Raw genomic sequence first — 17,434 nt, forward strand, 5'->3', positions numbered from 1 at the left:
GACTTCAGTAAGGCCTTTGATAAAGTTCCACAAGGTATGCTGCTGTGGAAAGTTAGACCTGGAGCATCTACAAGCAAGGAACAGACTCATTTCCTCCCTAGACACTGCCTGACCTGAGTTCCTCTACCATTTGTACGTTGCTTCATCACAAAGTGAAAAATTTTCATTCAATTAACAGAAATATTAAGTAAGTGTTCCTAACAGCATACAAACAGGAGACAGTTTAATTTTTTTAAGGCATCATTAATACTTTGTACAGCAAATAATAACTAAAACTTGACTATACACATTCAGACACAAATACCAGTAACACTGTAAGGATAGTATGGCAGACTTCAACCTACAACAAAGTATCCAAAAAAAAAAGTCAATGGCACTTTATATGCACTTTTCTGTACATTGAAGAATCACAGTGAAACACAGTTTTATAAAAATACATATTTTTAAAAATTTCAGAGCACTGTTCACTTGTTCTTTCCACAGTCATCGTCCATTTTCAAGCTATCCACAGTGGCGGGATTGAGCACCGGGTCGTCCTCTGTTCTGGAGCGTTTCGCGTCTGGAGACTTGCAGGAAGGGTCACTTGGCGGAGAAGGTCTCTCTGAAACATTTAAGAGCATTCCTTGGTGTTTTAGTTGCAGAATGCAAGTTTGACCAACTGGTTACAAGCTGACATCAGACTATGGTTTGGTTACAATGCCTCCACACTGGTAACCCCCAGGAGAAAATCAAATGAACCAGGTTGGGGGAACAGTGGGAGAGCACCAACCAATACTGAAGCTACAAAAAAAGGTCTCAGTGTAATGGAAAACCTCGATGGTCAAGACAATATATGTTCTTGAATAAATGCAGGAAGTTTTTATTTATGTATCTTACTGGCATTTTATTAAAACATACAGTCCTTCCAGGCAACTATAGTTCAATAGAAGGCTTGCCTGTATAAAATCATGGAGTTGTACAGCAGTAACTATGCATCTATGCCAAGCATCTTGCTTATCTAATACTAGTTTCATACAAAATGCTGGCGTATGGATGTTTCTGAGTGTCAAAAGCATGCAGAAAACATTTTTTTAACTGTTTCGACAGCCAGTTAAGCCATGTGTACAACTTAGCCAGCAGTCAAATCTTTATCTGCATTTCTGTGAAGAGGGATTGCCATGGTTTGAATTCAAGACTGGATTGTTCTGCAAGAAAAACTTTGGTCGGGGGAATCTGCATATTAAGAGCAGTCCGAATGAATAGGTGGGTGCTAGGCACCGGTTTCTGTCCACTGACAGGAAATCCTCAAGCAATCACCCCTCGCTTTATTTAGGAACACACGTTAAGATTTCTTTCCTTTTGCTTCTATAGAATCAGACTACTACAGCACAGAAACAGGCCCTTCAATCCATCTAGTCCATGCCAAACTATTATTCTGCCTATCAATCCACATCTGGCTATCGCCCTTCTGAACCCTGTGAGTAAAGAGGTTCCCCTTCATGTTCCCCTTTAAATATTTCACCTTTCACCCTTAAACTATGACCTCTTGTTCTAGTCTCACCCAATCTCAGTGGGAAAGGCCTGCATGCATTTACCCTGTGTATACCCCTCATAATTTTGTATACCTCCATCAGATCTCTTCTCATTCTCCTATGTTCCAGGGAATAAAGTCCTAAACTATTCCACCTTTCCCTAAAAGTCCAGTAACTCTATCCCTGGCCAGCTTCCCTCTAATCCTTTACCACAGATGAAGGGGCTTGACCTAAAACTACCATGCATTTCCCTCCATGCTGGAGTCTTTTAAGGCTGATTTATACTTGTGCGTACAGGCTCCGTAACCCTGATTTTCACTTCTGCGTTGCTCTACGCCACAGTCAGTATGCGTTGGTGTGCGCCAAAACGCTAGTTGGCGGTGGGGTTTCTATGCCACTGCGTTAAGTTTCTTTGTGAGAGACATGGACGAGGAAATGTATTTCAAACATTTCCGCATGTCAACAGGTAGATTTGATGATTTGGTTCATCTATTTCATATTGGTGTACGCACAGCCTACAGACACGGCGGAGAAGCAGCAACCGAAAATAGCAGCCCATCAAAGAAACTATATTGGTGTTACCTATAGCTTATATCAACGTGTGTTAATTACCAATAATGTAATCCCACTCTCTTTTTACTATTATGACTGCTATGTATACGTGTTTAAAACTTAATAAAAAGATTGAAAAAGAAATGCATAGGAGGAAATGCGATGCTACCGAGCGGACCAATCATAGTTGTTGCGGCCTGCATTGCCGCGATGCATGATTAACTTTTCTGGAGAGGTGCATGTCACCCTACGGCATAGGGTACAGTGTAGGGTACATGATACCTACAGTGGCGATGTGATGCACAAGTATAAATCAGCCTTTAGAGTTGGTCCAGCATTTGTTATTTTGCCCAAGTTAGGCTTCACTGACAAACACCATGTTTGATGTTCAATCTGATAGAAATCGAAATGCTCACCATGTTCTGCTTGGGTTACTGCTGGTGCCGCTGTCTGCTGAGACGAGCTGGGGTTCACAGGGGTGAGAGAGATTCGCCTGGAAGAACCACCACATAAGCTTTAGAATTACAAAACATCAGGGTATTATTACACAATGATTATCTTATAGAATTCAAATGCCAACCAAAATATGGGGCAAGCTGTTGATAGCCTACTGCCCACTCTGCAAGTGAATTTTCTTCCTCATAACATGTAACTGGCCAGAACAATCTATTTGTGGGCAGATAAAATCTACTTCGACCTAAATCAAAGTAATATCTTCTGGCAAGAATTCCTCTAGCCAAGAGCCACTTTGTCTGTTCAAAGGGGAAAGCACAGAAGTAATATGGGAGAAGCTTATGGACCACTTGAGCTGGGTTCAGGCAAGGAAAAAATGGTAGGAAAAGGGAACCGTGGCTGACGAAACATGTGAGGCAACTCTTCAAGAGGAAAAAGGAAGTATATGTTAGATATAAGAAGCAGGAAGTAGGAGGGGCTTATGAGAAATATAGGGTAGCCAGGAAGGAGCTAAAGGAGGGACTTAGGAGAGCTCGAAGGAGGCATGAGAAGGCCTTGGCATTTAGGATTAAGGAGAACCCCAAGGCATTCTATGCATATGTGAAGAATAGGAGGATGACGAGAACGAAGGTGGGACTGCTAAAGGATAAAGAGGGCAACATGTGCCTGGAGGCGGAGGAGGTTGGGGAGGTCCTAAATGAATACTTTGCTTCAGTATTCACAAGTGAAAAGGATCTTGATCAGGGTGAGGTCGAAATAGAGCAGGCCTGTGTGCTAGACAATGTGGAGATTATGGAAGAAGTAGTGCTGGATCTTCTTAAAAACATCAAGATTGATAAATCCCCAGGGCCAGATACGATACACTCCAGGTTGTTGTGGGAATTGAGAAAGGAGATCGCTGGAGCATTAGCTATGAGCTTTGAATCCTCTTTGGCCAGAGGACTGGAGAATGGCAAATGTAGTTCCTTGTTTAAAAAAGGTAATAGGGAGAAACCAACCTGGGAACTATAGACCGGTGAGTCTTACGTTGGTGGTCTGCAAACTACTGGAAAGGATTCTTAAGGATAGGATCTACGAGCATTTGGAGAAGTACGGTCTATTCATGGATAGTCAACATGGATTTGTGAAGGGAAGACTGTGCCTCACGAGCCTGATTGAGATTTTTGAAGAGGTAACAAAAGAAACTGATGAGGGTAGGGCAGTGGATGTAGTCTACATGGACTTTAGCAAGGCATTTGACAAGGTCCCTCACGAGAGTCTCATTCAGAAGGTCATGAGGCATGGGATAAGTGGAACCTTGGCTGTTTGGATAAAAAATTGGCTTAAAGGAAGAAAGCAGAGGGTAGTTGTGGAAGGAAAGTATTCTGCCTGGAGGTCGGTGACTAGTGGAGTGCTGCGGGTATCTGTCCTGGAACCCCTGCTATTTGTGATTTTTATAAATGACCTGGATGTAGAGGCGGAAGGATGGGTGAGTAAGTTTGCGGATGACACGAAGATTGGAGAAGTTGTGGACGGAGCTGAAGGTTGTCGAAGGTTACAAGAGGATACAGACAGGCTGCAGAGTTGGGCAGAAAAATGACAGATGGGAGTTCAATCCAGATAAGTGTGAGGTGATGCATTTTGGAAGGATAAACCAGAAGACTGAGTACAGGATGAATGGTCAGTTACTTAAGAGTCTGGATGAACAAAGGGACCTTGGGGTTCAAATCCATACATCCCTCAAGGTCGCTGCACAGGTTGATAGGGTAGTTAAGAAGGCCTATGGGATGCTAGGCTTCATTAACAGGGGGATTGAGTTCAAGAGTAGAGAGGTTATGTTGTAACTCTACAAATCTCTCATGAGACCGCACTTAGAGTATTGTGTTCAATTCTGGTCACCTCATTATAGGAAGGATGTGGAAGCTATGGAGAGGGTGCAGAGGAGATTTACCAGAATGTTGCCTGGTTTGGAGAACAAGTCATTTGAAGCAAGTTTAGCAGAGCTGGGACTTTTCTTTGGAGTGTAGAAGAATGAGAGGAGACTTGATAGAGGGCATATGTACAAAATTAAGGGAGGGAAGTTTAGGGGAGACATCAGGGGTAAGTTGTTTGTGTTTTTTTTTAAAACACAGAAGGTTGTGAGTGCCTGCAATGACTTGCCAGGGATGGTGGTGGAGGCTAAAACATTAGGGGTATTTAAGACCCTCTTGGACAGGCATATGGATGAAAGAAAATAGAGGGTTATGGGATAGTGTGGGTTTAGTACTTTAAGGATTATATGGGTCGGCACAACATGGAGAGCTGAAGGGCCTGTACTGTGCTGTAACGTTCTATGGTTCTATGGTCACCTGTCAGAGTCACCTTATGTGACTCTTGTCATCTTATGCTATACTGATTGCATAGCATTTCTTATGTACATATAATCAGGCTATGCACAAGTTAATATTACATATCTGGCTAGGCCATCTCTGGAGAATTGCGCACAGTACCGGTCACCCCACTAGAGGAAGGATGCTGAGGCTCTGCAGAGGGTGCAGAAGAGGTTTACCAGGATGCTGCCTGGTTAAGAGGACACTTGCTACCATGAGACGTTGGATAAACTTGGGTTGTTTTCTCTAGAGTGCCAAAGGCTGAAGGAAGATCTAATAAAGGTTTATAAGATTATGAGAGGGATAAAGTGCACAGAGAATATGTTTTCCAGGGTTGAAATGTCTAATACCAGAGAGCATGCATTGAAGTTGAGAGGGGTAGGTTCCGGGGGATATGAGTGGTAGATGCCTGGAGTGTGCTGCCTGGTATGGTGGTAGAGGCAAATACATTAGAGGCTTTTAAGACATGTTTGGATAGGCACATGGATGTAAGGAATATAGAGGGGTATATAGCCATGTTGCATGTAAGAAGGATTAGTGTGTGGATATTTTTGATTTGTTTTTCAGCTGGTTCAAACATATTGTGGGCCAACTGGCTAGTTCTTGTGCTGTACTCTTCTATGTATAGCCAGGCTCAAACAGCCAGACTCAAACAGCTTCTTAACATTGTGTTTTACAGGATTGCTTGTATATTTACATTTATTGTTATTTTTTATTGTGTCCTTTGTGCTTATTGTGTTTTTTTCTAGGTAAATTCATTATCAAAGTACAGAAATGTTATATCTGATCCATTCTCCTTTATATTCGTATACTAAGGAATGACAATTAACAAGTCTTGAAATCTTACCAACAAGTCAATTTTGGCACAGATCTCAATGAACTTTAAAAACAGTTAATACTGAATTATGGCAGTATCTCAATATCCTTTTTGTTTATTAATTCACAAGAGCTACTTATTCTTTGTATTATCAAGGTGCAAATATCATTGATACAATTCTAAAGTTAATAAGTAACTATATGTTCACAACGCTGCAGTATTTCTTGATAACTGGTGAAAGTTTATTCAGGACCTTGCACAAATCTAGATGGGGGAGTTGGTGGGCAGTTTGCTGGTAAAATAAAATCTTGCTTCAGTGCGGGGTAGGCACAACAGGCTAAACAGAATATGATGAAGACCTTAGTCTTTTAAACAGAAGGTAAAAAGCACGATACCCTGAAACTCATCATTAAATACACAAAAGCTTGAACGTGAAATTGTTCTTCATTGCAACTGACAGCTATTAAGTGTGAATCACACAGGGAATAAAAGCGTTAATGGGCGAGGAGTGTTTGTTGACTCTGGGCCTATACCCACTGGAGTTCAGAAGAATGAGAGGGGATCTCAATGAAACCTATTGAATATTGAAAGGCCTAGATAGAGTGGACATGGAGAGGATGTTTCCAATAGTGGGAGAGTCTAGAACCAGAGAGTGCGACTCAGAATAGAATTATGTCCCATCTGGAGAGATGAGGGGGGAATTTCTTTAGCCAGTGAGCAGTAAATCTGTGGATTTCATTGCCATGGAGAGCTACTGTGGACAAGTCATTGAATGTAGTTAAAGCAGAGGTTGATAGGCACTTGATTAGTAATGGTGCCATAGGTTACGGGGAGAAGACAGGAGAAGGAGGTTGAGGGCGAAACTCAACCAGCCACTACTGAATGGTAGAACAGACTTGATGAGCCAAACGGCCTAACTCTGCTCCTATGTCTTATGCTCCCTGCCACGTGCAGCCACCACATTTTCCTCACGCTGACTCAGAATCCAGCATTGGTATCCTACAATGCACTGCACCTTTTGCACAGGGTAGACAGGACAGAGTTGAAGAGCCAGGAAGCATCTCAAAGGTTATTGGTGGATGAAAGTGCAGTTTTAATCTGTGGAAGATAACAAAATCATTCTGCCAGACTCAAATCATGAAATGAGCAAGATATTAGATCAGGCTAAGGTTAAGTAGGTGGGTTGCTGGGCAGTGCAGCTCATGGACTGGAAGGGCCAGCTCCACGTTGTATCTCTAGATAAACAAACAAACAAACAAACAGGAAAGGAAGTATTAGTAAGCAACTCGGCCGTCTGAGCCAGCTCTTCCAATCAATACCATCGTGGCTGAATCTGTACTTCAGCTCTACTCTCCTGCATAAGCCACTGAAAAGCAATGCTCCTCATATGAAAAGCTTGTCATATGAGAAGCGTTTGATGGCTCTGGGCCTCTTCTTACTGGAATCCAGAAGAATGAGGGGAGACCTCATTAAAACCTATCAAATGCTGAAAGGCCTCCATAGAGTGGATATGGTGAGGATGTTTACTATGGTGGGAGAGTCTCAGACCAGAGGATACAGCCTCAAATTAAAGGAACATCCGGTTAGAATGAAGATGAGGAGGAATTTCTTCAGCCAGAGCGTGGTGAATCTGTGGAATTAGTTGTCATGGGTGGCTTTGGAGGCCAAATATTTATGTATATTTAAGGTAGAGGTTGACAGAGTCTTGATTAGTAAGGATGTGAAGAGATATGGGGAGATTGGAGCTGAGGGAAAATGGATCAGCCATGATGAAATGGCAGAGCAGACTCAATGGGCCAAATGGCCTAATTCTGCTCCTACATCCTACAGCCTAATCCATTAATGGGGTGAGCTCAGTTAGGAAGTTTCTGCAGCAGAGACGAATAGGGCCAAAGGGTCTGTTTCTATGCTGTGTAAACCCAAGTCTCATAGAAACATACAGCACAATACAGGCCCTTCAGCCCACAAAGCTGTGCCGAACAAGTCCCTCCCTTAGAACTACCTAGGCTTACCCATAGCCCTCTATTTTTCTAAGCTCCATGTAGCCATCCAGGAGTCTCTTAAAAAACCCTATCATTTCCGCCTCCACTACTGACAGCCCATTCCACATATTCATCACTCTCTGCGTAAAAAGCTTAACCCTGACATCTCCTCTGAGGCTACTTCCAAGCACCTTAGAACTATGCCCTCTCATGCTAGCCATTTCAGCCCTGGGGAAAAGCCTCTGACTATCCACACGATCAATGCCTCTCATCATCTTGTACACCTCTATCAGGTCACCTCTCATCCTCCGTCACTCCAAGGAGAAATGGCCGAGTTCACTCAACCTATTCTCATAAGGCATGCTCCCCAATCCAGGCAACACAGAACACAGAAAACTCATAAGCCTGAAACACTAGCTGTTTCTCGCTCCTCAGGTACAGCCTCTCCTAAACCTTCCAACATTTTCTATGTTTAGTTTGGATTTCCAGCATTGGAAATGTTGTTTTTCTTTAAACCACACATTTACATTCAACCTTCCTTTGGCAGAAATCTCCCTCACGTCTGAAGTGCAATGGGAAATTGAGGCAAAGGAACCACACAAACAATGTTACCATGAATAATAAACACGAGAGAAGCTACAGATGTTCAGAGCAATGCACACAAAATGCTGGAGGACCTGATAGAGGGTCTCTGCCTGAGAAAACTTTGACTGTTTATCCCTCTCTCCACGCATGACCTGTTGAGTTCCTCCAGTATTCTGTGTGTTAGTGAATGGCGTGTCAACGCAGGCAAGGTCGACCATTACCTGGGCACCAAGGGCTTGCTGGGCCTGCTCCAGGCCTCCAACGTATTCAGAGTGATCCTTCTGGACTGAGAGGCCTTGCTGCCCTGAGGGGCAGACTGAGGAGATTTCTTGTCCAGGGAAGTCGGGGAAGTTTTGGAGCCGAGAGAGGTCGTGGGAGAGATCTTCGCAGCCACACTGGGTGTCTTCAGCCGAGATGGGGCTCCCGAGTCATTCTGCTCCGTGACCCTGCTGGGTGTGCTGCACTCGGACTGTTTCGGGGTTGTGGGGATACTCCTGTTCGCTTGCCCCTTCTTTGCTTTCTTATCTGCTGTGCCTGGGGTCGGCACAAACAGCACCGGTTTCTCTTTCAGAGGCACGCCCAATTCGCCTTCCTCAAACGCGATGAAGGAGCAGTAGCCATCCGTGGACGATATGGTCAGGTAGGTCCCATCTCTCGACCTAGATAAAGCCATTTGAGAGGCACAGGTTAGCAAGCTGTCTGTCCTGAGTGGAAGAGAAAGCAACGCACACAAAATGCGGGAGGAACTCAGCAGGACTAGCAGCTCCTAAGGTCAATGTTTCAGGCAGAGACCCTTCACCAGGACAACAGAAGCCAGAATGAAAAGATAGGGGGAGGAACACAAGCTTGCAGGTAATAGGTGAGAGGGGGAAGGTAAGTGGCTGGGGACAAAAGAATGAAAAGGAATTATGAGAAGGGTGAGGGAGGGGAGGAGTAGGGGTCCAACAAGATAGCATCACCATTGATTTCTCTAACTTCCAGTAACTTCTCCAGTTTTTCTTCCCACCCCCCATTTGGTTTTCCCTCATTCCCTCACCCCATTTTTCTGCCCCCATGACCTCACCTCCTTTTGTTTATTCCATGGTCTACAGACCTCTTCTATCAGATTCCTTCTTCTTCAGCCCTCTGCATTTTCAACCAATCACCTCCCAGTTTCTCACATCATTTCCCCCCCCCCACAACTAGAATCACCTATCTTCAGCTTTCTTATGCCCCTTCCCCCCCCTTTTAATTTGGCTTCTTCCCCCTTCCTTTCCAATCTTCATGGAGGGTCTCAGCCTGAAACATCAACTGCTTCTTCCTCAGCCTGACCTGCTGAGTTCAAACAGTAATTTGTGTGCAGCTCTGGATCTCGACCATCTGCTGAATCTCATGTTCATGTCCGATGTATGTTAGAATGATAAAAGCTGAGGCTGATCAATAAACGCAAGTCAGTGAAGATGAATATGAGTTATCTGAGCAATATAAATTCCAAGTTATCACTGGGGATATAAAACTAGCATGAATGTTTCTCACGAATGCATAAATTTCAGATGCATTGTGGAAGTATCCTGACCAATTGTATTGTGATCTGGGACGGAAATTCAAATCTGCAGAGAAGCAAGAAAATGCAGAGAGCTGTGGTCTTACGGGCACACCTCCCCACCATCACAACCTCTGCAAGTCCACTGGGGAGGTAAAAACGGGTATCTGCAGGGCCAAGCCTCTGCTGAGGGACAGATCAGTGACATATAGGTCTAGTAACCAAGATACAAGGACCAGCTACCATCTCTGGAAAGCCAACTCATGTGCAAAGTGGCAATTACGGACCAAACTTGAATCACTGAAGGGTGCTCGACAACTATGGCAGGGTTTGAATGCCGTTACCTCTAACAAAGGGAAAGTAAGCCACATAGGTGACAACAAGGCTTCGCTTCCAGATGAGCTCAATGCCTTCCATGCTCGCTTTGACCATCAAAGCATGGAGAAACCTTTATGAACTATCACAGCCCTCTATGACCCTGTGATTTCCATTTGTGAGGCTAATGTAAGAAGCAGTTGGCCGTAAGATATAGGAGCAGAAGTAGGAGCAAGTTAACCTCCAGGGAATTCTGCACAATGACTCCCAAGTCCACTTGCACCTGTTTTTTTGTATTTTCCCTCCAGTTAGAAAATACCTAAGTGTATTATCTTACACTTCCTCACACTATATTCCATTTGCCATTTCTTTGTCCATTCTCCTAATCTGTCCAAGTCCTTCCGTAGACTCTCTACTTCCTCAAAACTACCTGCCCCTCCACCTATCTTCACATCATCTAACATACATTTCAATAAAGCCATCAGCTCCATCATCCAAGTCACTGACATATAACATTAAGGATTCGGTTCCAACACAGACCCCTGTGGAACACCACTAGTCACCGGCAGCCAGGCAGAAAAGGATCCCATTATTCCCACTCCTTTCCTCCTGCCAATCAGCCACTGCTTTATCCACAAAATGCAGGAGGAACTGAGCAGACCAGGCAGCATCTATGGAAAAGAGCACAATCGACATTCCGCGCCGAGACCCTTCAGGTTCCTCCAGCATTTTGTGTGTGGTGCCTGGATTTCCAGTATCCGCAAATTTTGTTACTGCTTCATCTATAGTAGAGTCTTGCCTGTAATACCATGGGCTTATAGCTTGTTAAGCAGATTCATGTGTGGCACCTTGCCAAAGGCCTTCTGAAAATACAAGTACACAACATCAACCGATTCTCCTTTCATCCTGCTTGTTATTTCTTCTTCAAAGAATTCCAACAGAATTTTTAGACAAGATTTTCCCTCGGGGAAACTATGCTGACTACGGCCTATTTTATCATAAGTTTCCAAGTACCCTGAGACCTCATCCTTAATAATCGACTCTAACATCTTCCCAACCACTGAGGTCAGACTAACTGACCTATAGTTTCCTTTCTTCTACCTCTCTCCCTTCTTGAAGAATGGAGTGATATTTGCAATTTTCTAGTCTTCTAGAACCATTTGAGTATCTTGTGATTAAGAACATAGAAACTTAGAACATAGAAAACCTACAGCACAATATAGGCCCTTCGGCCCTAAATGCTGTGCCGAACATGTCCTTACTTTAGAAATTTCCTAGGGTTACCCATAGCCCTCAATTTTCTAAGCTCCAGGCACCTATCCAAGAGTCTCTTAAAAGACCCTACTATATCTGCCTCCACCACCGTCGCCGACATCCCATTCCACACTCACCACTCTCTGCATAAAAAAAACTTACCCCTGGCATCCCCTCTGTACCTACTTCCAAGCACCTTAAAACTATGGCCTTTCGTGTTAACCATTTCAGCCCTGGGAAAAGGCCTCTGACTATCCGCATGATCTATGCCTCTCATCATCTTATACACATTTATCAGGTCACCTCTCATCCTCTGTAGCTCCAAAGAAAAAAAGGCTAAGTTCACTCAACATATTCTTTAAAGATCATCACAAATTCCTCCACGATCTCTTCAGCCACCTCTTTCAGAACCCTGGGATGTACACCATCTGGTCCAGATAACTTATCTACCTTCAGACCTTTCAGTTTCCCAAGAACCTTCTCTCTAGTTATCGTAATTTCAGACATTGCATGACCCCTTACAGCAGGAACTTCCACCATACTGCTACTGTCTTCCACAGTGAATACTGAAGCAAAATATTCAGTTCATCCACCATTTCTTCGTCCCCCATTACTACCTCTCCAGCATCATTTTCCAGTGGTCCGATATCCACTCTCACCTCTCTTTTATACTTCATGTATCTGAAGAAACTTCTGATATTCTCTAATATTTTTGGCTAGCTTACTTTCGTATTCTATCTTTACCTTCTTAATTAACTTTTTAGTTGCCTTCTGTTGGTTTTTAAAAGCTTCCCAATCCTCTAAATTCCCACTATTTTTTGCTCTATTACATGCTGTCTCTTTGATTTTTATGTTGGCTTTGAATCCTCTTTGTTAGCCACAGTTGTGTCATCTTTCCTTTAGAATACTTCTTCCTCTTTGGGATGTATATATTCTGTGCCTTCCCATTTGCTTCCAGAAATTCCAGCCATTGCAGCTCAGCTGTCATCCTTGCCAGTGTCCTTTTCCATTCAATTCTGGCCAACTCCTCTCTCATGCCTCTGTAATTCCCTTTACTCCACCGTAATACTGGTACATCTGACTTTAGCTTCTCCTTCTCAAATTTCAGGGTGAATTTGATCATATTATGATTTCTTCCCCCTTATGGGTTCTTTTACCTTAAGTTCTCTGATTAATTCAGGGTCACTACACAACAGCCAATCCAGAGTTGCTGATCCTCTAGTGGGCTTATACATGAGCTACTCTAAAAAGCCATCTTGTAGACACTCTAGAAATTCCCCCTCACGGAATCCAGAGCCAACCTGATTTTTCCAATCTACCTGCAGATAGAAATTTCCCATGACTATTGTAAACATTACTCTTTTGATATGCATCTTCTCTCTCCTGTTGTAATTTGTAGGCCACATCCTTACTACCGTTTGGTGGTCTGTACTTTGATCCTTAAGAGTTACTTAGCTCTATCCTCAATAATTCAACACCTTCTGACCTTATGCAACCACTTTCTAATGATTTGATTTTATATTTTACCAACAGGGCAACACTGCCCCCTCTGCTTTCCTGCCTGTCTTTTTGATACAATGTGTATCATTGGACCTAAGCTCCCAGCTATAATCTTCTTTCAGCTATGATTCCGTGATGCCTACAACATCATACCTGCCAATCTGCAACTGTGCTGCAGATGCATCTACCTTATTCCATATACTGCATGCATTCAAATAAAACAGCTTCAGTCCTGCATTCACCCTTTTGGATTTTATCCACCGTCTACAGTGATGAAGGATAAGGGACAGGTGGGGAATACACATTTCCCAAATATTAATTGTGTAAAGGAGAAAGGTGAGACAGAACCCAATGGTTGGAAAAGTTACATGTACAGAGGGTTGGTCAGAAGGAGCATGGGGTTAAATGTGTAGAAGGTTTGGGTGATCTTGAGGTCATCAAAATTCAAGGTGCAATTAGCCCGATGGAAGTTCAAGGAGCTGGGTTAGGTACAATAGACAGTGTTTTAAGCAGAGAGGAGGAATGGGCTAAGAATTCTATACTTGAATGCGCGTAGTGTCAGAAATAAGACAGATGAGCTTGAAGCTCAGATGAAAATGGGGAACTACGATATTGTTGGGATAACGGAGACATGGCTGCAAGGGGATCAGGCCTGGGAATTGAGTGTACCAGGGTATACGTGCTATCGTAGAGACAGAAATAAGGGAAGGGGGGTGGGGTGGCCCTGTTGGTGAGGAATGAGATTCAGTCCTTAGCAAGAGGTGACTTGGGAACAGGGGAAGTAGAGTCTGTGTGGATTGAGCTGAGGAACTGTAAGGGTAAAAAGACCCTAATGGGTGTTGTGTACAGGCCCCCAAACAGTAGCGTGGATATTGGGTACAAGTTGATTAGGGAGTTAACATTGGCATGTGCTAAAGGTAATGCAGTTGTTATGGGAGATTTCAACATGCAGGTGAACTGGGAGAATCAGGTAGGTGCTGGACCCCAGGATAGGGAGTTTGTGGAGTGTCTAAGGGATGTATTTTTGGAACAGCTTGTGCTTGAGCCAACCAGGAACGAACTATTTTGGACTTGGTGATGTGTAATGAACAGGAATTAATAAGTAATCTTGAAGTAAAGGAGCCATTAGGAAGTAGTGATCATAACATGATAAGTTTTTATCTACAATTTGAGAGGGATAAGGGCAGATCAGAGGTGTCAGTGTTGCAATTAAATAAAGGAGACTCGGAGCCATGTGGGAAGAGCTGGCCAAAGTTAAATGGGCGGATGCCCTGGCAGGAAAGACAGTGGATCAGCAGTGGCAGATATTCTTGGGGATAATACAAAAGATGCAAAAGCAGTTCATTCCAATGAGAAGGAAGGATTCAAAGAGGGGGAAGGGGCCACAGTGGTTGACAAAGGATGTCAGAGATTGCATAGCATTAAAGAAAAAGAAGTATGACAGAGCTAAGATGAGTGGGAATACAGATGATTGGGAAAGTTTTAAGGAACAGCAGATCTTGACTAAAAAAGCAATAAAAAAGGAGAGAAAAAATCAGGTATCTCAGTCTAGCCAGGAATATAAAAGGGGATAGGAAAAGCTTTTTTAGCTATGTGAAGAGAAAGAAGATAGTTAAGAACAATGTTGGCCCCTTGAAGAATGAATTGGGAGAAATTGTTATGGGAAACCGGGAAATGGCAACAGAATTTAATGCGTACTTTAGATCAGTCTTCACCAGGGAGGACACAAGCAATCTCCCAGATGTATGGATGGGCCAGGGTCATAAGATATCAGAGGAATTGAGACAGATTGACATTAGGAAAGAAACTGTGATGAGTAGACTGGTAGGACTGAAGGCTAATAAATCCCCGGGTCCAGATGGTCTGCATCCGAGGGTTCTAAAAGAGGTGGCTCAGGAAATTGCGGATGCATTGGTAATCATTTTCCAATGTTCCTTAGATTCAGGATCAGTTCCTGAAGATTGGAGAGTGGCTAATGTTACCCCACTTTTCAAGAAGGGAGGGAAAGAGAAAACTATCGCCCTGTTAGCCTAACATCAGTCGTGGTGGGGAAGATGCTTGAGTCCATTATTAAGGACGAAATAGTGGCACATCTTGATGGCAGTAATAGAATTAGGCCGAGCCATCATGGATTTACCAAGGGCAAATCATGCTTGACTAATCTGTTGGAGTTTTTTGAGGGTGTAACAGGGATGTTAGACGAGGGTAAGCCAGTAGATGTTGTGTATCTAGATTTTCAGAAGGCATTCGATAAGGTGCCACATAGGAGATTGGTGAGTAAAATCAGAGCTCATGGCATTGGGGGCAGGGTTTCAACATGGATAGAAAACTGGTTGGCAGATAGAAAGCAAAGGGTAGCAGTGAATGGGTGTTTCTCGGACTGGCTGGAGGTGACTAGTGGGGTACCACAGGGCTCTGTATTGGGACCACAGCTCTTTAAGATTTATGTCAACGATTTAGATGAGGGCATTGAAAACTATATCAGCAAGTTTGCTGACGATACTAAACTGGGTGGCAGTGTGACATGCGAAGAGGATGTTAGGAGAATACAGGGATACTTGGATAGGCTGGGTGAGTGGGCAGATACTTGGCAGATATCATTCAATGTGAATAAATGTGAAGTTATCCACTTTGGAAGCAGGAACAAGAGGGCAGAGTATTGTCTGAATGGTGTAGAGTTAGGTAAGGGAGAAATGCAAAGAGACCTAGGAGTCCTAGTTCATCAGTCAATGAAGGTGAATGAGCAAGTGCAACAGGCAGTGAAGAGGGCAAATGGAATGTTGGCCTTTATTACAAGGGGAATTGAGTACAAGAGCAAGGATGTCCTTTTGCATTTGTACAGGGCCCTGGTGAGACCACACCTGGAATATTGTGTACAGTTTTGGTCTCCAGGTTTGAGGAAGGACATTCTGGCAATTGAGGAAGTGCAGCGTAGATTCACTAGGTTGATTCCTGGGATGGCAGGGCTGTCTTACGCAGAGAGATTGTAGAGATTGGGCTTGTACACACTGGAATTGAGGAGATTGAGAGGGGATCTGATTGAAACGTTTAAGATAATTAAAGGATTTGATAAGATTGAGGCCGGAAATATGTTCCAGATGTTGGGAGAGTCCAGTACCAGAGGGCATGGATTGAGAATAAGAGGTCAGTTATTTAAAACAGAGTTGAGGAAGAACTTCTTCTCCCAGAGAGTTGTGGAGGTGTGGAATGCACTGCCTCAGAAGATGGTGGAGGCCAATTCTCTGGATGCTTTCAAGAAGGAGCTAGATAGATATCTGATGGATAGGGGAATCAAGGCAGGGACTGGGTATTGATAGTGAATGATCAGCCATGATCTCAGAATGGCGGTGCAGACTCGAGGGGCCGAATGGTCTACTTCTGCACCTATTGTCTATTGTCTATTACAGTACAACTCATCCTGTTGACTGCAAATCTTCCGTATTAACAGTCGCTCCTCACTACCTCATCTTCATCATATCATCCGCCTTTCCTACGATACTTCTTGCATTGAAATATAGGCAGATCAGGACACTAGTCACACCATGCTCAACCTTTTGATTCCTACCTTTGTCTGAGGTCTTACCAACATTTGCCTGCACAAACTGTTCTGGCACTGTTTCCCATCCCCCTGCAACTCTAGTTTAAAGCCCACTAGGCAGCATTAACAAACCTTCCCACTCGGATATTAGTCCCTCTCCGGTTCAGGTTCAAAGCTTCCCTTCTATACAGGTCCCCACCTTCCCTGGAAGGGAGCCCAATGTTCCCTCCCTCCTACACCAACTCCTTAGCAACACATTAAACTGTATTATATTCCTAGTTCTGGCCTCACTAGGAAGGCAACATAACATCCAAAGAGGCTTCAATTATACAAGGACGTTGTAACTTGCCTCAATGACTATCATCCAGTAGCACTCACATCCACAGAGATGAAGTATTTTGAGAGGTTGTTAATGAAACATATCAACTCCTCCCTGAACAGAAACTTTGATCCGCTCAAGTTTGCCTACCAACACAACAGGTCCACAGCAGATGCCATCTCGTTGCATTCTCACTCAACCCTGGAACACCCAGACGGCAAACATGCATACAACAGGATGCTCTTTTTCGACTGCAGCTCAGCATACAATACTATCATCCCCTCAAAACTAATCAATAAGCTTCAAGACCTTGGCCTCAATACCTCCTTGTGAATCTAGATCTTCAATTTCCTCACCTGCAGACCAAATCAGTTCAGTCTGACAACAACATCTCCTCCACAATGTCCATCAGCACAGGTGCATCACAAGGCTGTGTGCTTAGCCCCCTGCTCTCCTCACTTTATGCTTAAAACAATGAGGCTAAGCACAGCTCCAAAGCCATATTTGAGGTTGCTAACACTGTCACAGGCCGAATCAAAGGTGGTGACAAATCAGCAGATAGGAGGGAGTGATGTCACAACAAACTCCTACTCAACATCAGCTGACTTCAGGAGGAGGAAACTGGAGATCTGTGAGCCCGTCCTCAATGGGGCATCAGAGGTGGAGAGGGTCAGCAGCTTTAAATTCCTCGGTGTTTATCATTTCAGAGGATCTGTTCTGGGTCCAGCACATAATTGC

At 43.7% G+C, this 17,434-nt stretch overlaps 1 protein-coding gene across 1 annotated transcript in view; it reads right to left on the minus strand.

Moving 5' to 3' along the window:
• Positions 1 to 219: 219 nt before the first annotated feature.
• chaf1b (chromatin assembly factor 1, subunit B) overlaps positions 220 to 17,434 on the minus strand; it is a 63,071-nt gene continuing 45,856 nt past the window's right edge. Inside the window, exons 12-14 of the mRNA XM_059966227.1 lie at positions 8,470 to 8,907; positions 2,480 to 2,556; positions 220 to 601 (exon numbers count right to left, since the gene is read on the minus strand). Coding sequence (XP_059822210.1) covers positions 465 to 601; positions 2,480 to 2,556; positions 8,470 to 8,907 — 652 coding nt within the window. The 3' untranslated portion in view covers positions 220 to 464. The remainder of the gene's footprint in view (positions 602 to 2,479; positions 2,557 to 8,469; positions 8,908 to 17,434) is intronic.

Source organism: Hypanus sabinus, chromosome 4 (genome assembly GCF_030144855.1).
Source record: "Hypanus sabinus isolate sHypSab1 chromosome 4, sHypSab1.hap1, whole genome shotgun sequence".
Taxonomy (NCBI): Eukaryota; Metazoa; Chordata; class Chondrichthyes; order Myliobatiformes; family Dasyatidae; genus Hypanus; species Hypanus sabinus.